This window comes from Vollenhovia emeryi, unplaced genomic scaffold (genome assembly GCF_000949405.1).
Source record: "Vollenhovia emeryi isolate VEMERY1.0 unplaced genomic scaffold, V.emery_V1.0 DF939802.1, whole genome shotgun sequence".
Lineage (NCBI taxonomy): Eukaryota > Metazoa > Arthropoda > Insecta > Hymenoptera > Formicidae > Vollenhovia > Vollenhovia emeryi.
Window position 1 is genome coordinate 15,111 of NW_011966564.1, and position 4,929 is coordinate 20,039.

General features: G+C 53.6%; 1 protein-coding gene across 1 annotated transcript; it reads left to right on the plus strand.

The window, feature by feature from the left end:
* Positions 1 to 3,974: 3,974 nt before the first annotated feature.
* Positions 3,975 to 4,637, plus strand: LOC105556752 (formin-like protein 16). Its single transcript, XM_012003853.1, has one exon. The coding sequence runs from the start codon at positions 3,975 to 3,977 to the stop codon at positions 4,635 to 4,637; it is 663 nt and encodes a 220-aa protein (XP_011859243.1).
* The last annotated feature ends 292 nt before the right edge of the window (positions 4,638 to 4,929 follow it).

Here is a 4,929-nt window from a genome sequence, read left to right on the forward strand (position 1 = left end):
TGACCTCGACTCCACTGTATTTATCCATGATTAAACCTCGTTCCTATCGTTTTCTACTAAATTAGATACTTGTACGATTTATTCCCGATCCTCCTAAGCGACCACCTCACCGAGCGAATTAAGATCTCTGCCTCCCTTCCTCCCGACGGCCCTGGAGCTGAGCATATTCGGTACATAGGAGGAACGGAGGATTCCTTTTTTCCGACACACAGCACGTCAAACACCGACCGAAAGAACGCTAGCTCTTCCGACCGATTAATCAGAACCACGTGTCTGATATCTCTTTCCGCGAAATAATAACATATTTCGGAGTCCCGTCCGGAATACCGTACCGGGAGGAGCTAGTGCATTCGTTACATGGCGCCCGAACAGGGACCTGCTGTGTGAAAATCGTATAAAGTCTCTGCTCGGTGACAGCGAAGCAAACCGGAAAACAGGAAGACTGTGCCTCAGCCGAGAACGTCACTAGCCACAGTAGAAGCCACAGCATACGACCGGAATACTTGTTGTTGGAGGTGCAAACAGAGAGGGCACAATCGTTTCCGATGCCAGAATCCAGTGAAGAAATTGTGCTCCTATTGTGGCACCGACGGGAAACTCACAAAGGAGTGCCAGTGCCAGAAGCCGGGAAACGCCAAGAGGGCCGGCGACACAGGAAGTCAGGTCCTGAGACCGGCCCGTTCAAAATTAATAACGACCAGGGAAAACCGACCGTTCTTGACCATAACGATTGGTAAACACAGATGCACGGCGCTCATTGACACCGGGTCAGTAAACTCTTACTGCAGTCAAGAAACGGCCGACATATGCCGCCAACACGGATGGCGTCAACACAAAGAAAGCCGAGTCGCAGTCCTGGCCGACGGTACGGAGAGCGTTCTGCGTAACAAATTAACCGGGGATATGACTTTAATGGGCATCAGTACGGAGCAGACATTCCTGATAATGAACAATCTCAGCCACGATATTCTTCTGGGCATGGATGCCCTGACCAAACAAGGAATCGAGATCCGCCTTACCGGGCGAGAAATACTTAGTGGAGGAGGCGCAACCGGCATCAATGCCGTAGAAGATCCGGGGGGACTAACGCACCTGAGGAAGGCAGAGAGAGCCAGACTCAATGCTTTTATTAAAGACGAAATGGAGAAGTTTGGGGGCATTAGGGGGAACACTCCCCTCATCCAGCATGAAATCAGACTGGAAGACCCTTCGCCGATAAAACAGCGCTATAGACCTCGAAACCCAGTAATGCATAGAATCATCGAGGAAGAAGTAGAAAAAATGCTTAGCGAGGGAGTTATAAAACCCTCGACCAGTCCCTGGAGCTCGCCTATCGTCGTTGTCCAGAAAAAAGACGGTAGACCGCGTCTGTGCATTGACTACCGCAAGTTAAATAAAGTCACCCGAAAAGACGCTTATCCATTGCCGCAAATCAACGCGACATTGGATAAGCTTAGAGGGGCGAAATACCTTTCCACGATTGACCTGAAGAACGGGTATTGGCAAGTACCCCTGACACCAGAAAGTAAACCTTTGACCGCCTTTACCGTCGCGGGGAAGGGTTTATTTGAGTTTAACGTGATGCCTTTCGGCCTGCATTCCGCACCTGCTACATTCCAGCGGTTACTCGACCGGGTAATTACGCCGGAACTGCTCCCGAACGCCTTCGCATACCTGGATGATATTGTCATAATTTCGAAGACGTTTGACGAGCACTTAGAGACTCTGAAAATTGTTTTTGAGCAACTAAGGAACGCCAAACTCAAGCCGAATCCGGAGAAGTGCCAATTCGCACGATTGAAACTAAAATATCTCGGCCACATAGTCGACCATAACGGCTTGCATGCCGATCCAGACAAGACCGCCGCCGTACTAAACCTCACGCCGCCTCGAAACGTCAAGGAAATCCAGCGCTTCATGGGACTTATCTCGTGGTACCGACGTTTCCTGAAAGACGTGTCCAGTGTCGCTGCCCCGCTACACCGCCTCCTGCGCAAGCGAGCAAAGTGGGAATGGTCCGAGACGCAACAAGCAGCGTTTGACGAAGTGAAGAAGTTACTGACGAATGCTCCGATATTATCCTGTCCAGATTGGAGCCAGACATTCGTCCTCCAGACCGACGCCAGCCAAGAAGGGCTAGGCGCAGCACTTACCCAGCAGATACGCGGATCCGAAGGAGTGATCGGATACGCCAGCCGGACACTCACCAGTGCCGAGAAGAATTACTCGGCAACCGAACTAGAATGCCTTGCAATCAAGTGGGGCATCTGGAAATTCCGCGATTATCTGGAGGGGTATCACTTTGTAGTCCTGACGGACCATCACTCATTAAAATGGCTAAACACCATAGAAAGTCCTACGGGACGGTTGGCTCGATGGGCGCTAGAATTGGGACAGTACGACTTTGAGATCCAGTACCGAACAGGCTCCGATAACTTGCTTGCCGATACGCTATCAAGACAGCCGCTTGAAATCTGTGCAACGGGAGTTCCGACGTCCGATTGGTACAGCCGAAAGTACCAAGAAGTAGAAGAGCATCCTGACTTAAATCCTGACTACCGTATAGAGAATGGCCAGCTCCGTCGGCACATTCTACACACGCTCGACTACAATGACACTCCCGAGGCACAGCAATGGAAAAACTGCGTCCCCAGCGATCAGAAAGCGGAAGTGTTACATCAACATCACGACGATCCGACGGCAGGGCACTTAGGCGTCGCGAAGACCATAGTACGCCTCGCGAAGGAGTATTATTGGCCTGAAATGTCCCGGGAGGCCGCACAATACGTGCGCAATTGTAACAGCTGCCAGAAATTCAAAACGGACCAGCGAAAACCGCCCGGAAAATTGCACGCGCTCGACGTAAAGGAACCGTGGGAAATAGTGGCCGCCGACTTGGTCGGACCGCTTCCGAGATCCGAAAATCTCAATACCTGGCTCCTGGTTTTTCAGGACAAATTAACTAAGTGGATCGAGTTACAACCGCTAAGGAAGGCCACGGGGAGTGCGGTTGCAAAAGCTCTCCGGGAAAAGATCCTCCTGCGCCATGGTTGTCCGCAAAAACTAATTACAGACAACGGCCGGCAATTCATTTCGACCGATGTAAAAGCCGTCCTAGAAAAGTATAACATACGCACCGGTTAACACCGCCTTATGCTCCTCAATGCAATCCTGTGGAGAGAACAAACAAGGTAATAAAAACCATGATTTCTCAAACCATAGAGAAATCACAGAAAAAGTGGTATCGTTTTATCCCAGAACTGGCATATGCATATAACACCGCACATTGCGAGTCGACGGGCTATACACCGGCGTATCTCAACTACGGCCGAGAATTACGACCGTCCGGAAACGTAGGGCAAAAAACCGTCAACATGGAGCAAGAGGATCGCGAGTCACGAATTAAGCAGATGCACGAAGCATTAGAACTCGCAAGAGTTAAACTGGCGCAAAGTTTCCAGCGGCAACAGCACCACTATAATCTCCGGCGCCGAGAATGGAAGCCCCGAGTGGGGGAAAAGGTACTGAAACGGACGCACGAATTATCCAGCAAAGCGATTTTAATACAAAGCTTGCGGCAAAATACGAGGGGCCGTATGTCATTCACCGGGTGCGATCGCCTGTAATTTTCGAGTTACAAACCACCGACGGCAAGAAAGCCGTGGCACGCGTACATATACGCGACCTGAAAGCGATCAATCAATAATGGGCCTGTACTTCGCGTGACCTACTTCCGAAGCTTGTATTTCGCGTGACCTACTTCCGAAGCCTGTACTTCGCTTGACCTACTTCCGAAGCCTGTACTTCTCCGAACTGTTTCCGGCACCAGTATTTCTCCGAATTACTTCCGGAGCCTGTATTTCTCCGAAGTCCCCGACCGTTGGCCGCTCTACCTCTCCCCTCCACCCACGCGCTTCCGATATAAAAATTCGCGAGCCGGACGCGGAAAATCAGTACGGCTCCGATTTTCCGAGATGACGGATCCGACCTCGCGAACGCCGACGCTCCCGCGAAAAGTAGTGCCGCCCGCTAGACCGCCGCTGGTCGGGATAACGCCGAGCCAACCACCAGGCTCCAGGAGGAGTAACGGGGGACAATTCTGGAAGAGGGTGGTCACCCGCCGCATCCGGAACACGACGGAGATGATCCGCCGCGGACTTGCGGGACCACGACGGCCACCGGAGAACATCCCGGTGGTGAGCCTCTCGGACGAGGAGAATGTGCCGCCAAACGCCACCGTTTCCTCCTCCGCCCGGGCTGCCGGGCCCACCATCAAGTTAATCGAGGTGTTCCCGCGGCACACGTTCCGGCTCATCAGGCCTCCGGACGATGGGGGAAGTTCCGCCATCTCCGCAGCCGGGGCCGCTGCCCCAGCTGCTCCGCCCGTGAAGGGGATCGCCGGTACCACCACCGCTCCGACCGCTCCACCCCTCACGCCCGCCACCGAGGGACCGATCACCGCGGCCGTCCCGCACGCTGTGGCAACCCCTGCCACCCCCGGGCCCGGGATCACGCAAGAGCCGACACCGCTTCCCCAGGTGGGGGTGGAACAATGCCGCGGATGCCCCGCGACCCGTTCTACATCGCCCGCACCACACCACGGGAGGAAAAAGACGTCGTGGTCGACAGGTGCTTGATCCGGGTGCCCGTCGGCGTAAAACGCTGGCGCACCCGGATCGGGAAAATAAAATATGCGCTCCGTCTCGATCCGAAGACCGGGACGGTGCGCCATTGGTCGAAGCGTCTGTTGCCGTAATATCGTAAGTAGTCAAAATCTTCGAAGAGCGGAAATCCGGAAATTCCGTTCTCCGAAAGAAGGGGGGGTGTAACGGAGGCGACCGGGGAGGCGCGGCCGGAATCCGAAATTCCGGGAGCGAGAGAGAAAGAAATAGAGGCGCGGCTGTTAGAGAGAGACGGCGCTACCAGCTG

Bases quoted from the DNA above. Each gene is read 5' to 3' on its own strand.
- LOC105556752 (XM_012003853.1), top strand. From the start codon at position 3,975: ATGACGGATCCGACCTCGCGAACGCCGACGCTCCCGCGAAAAGTAGTG.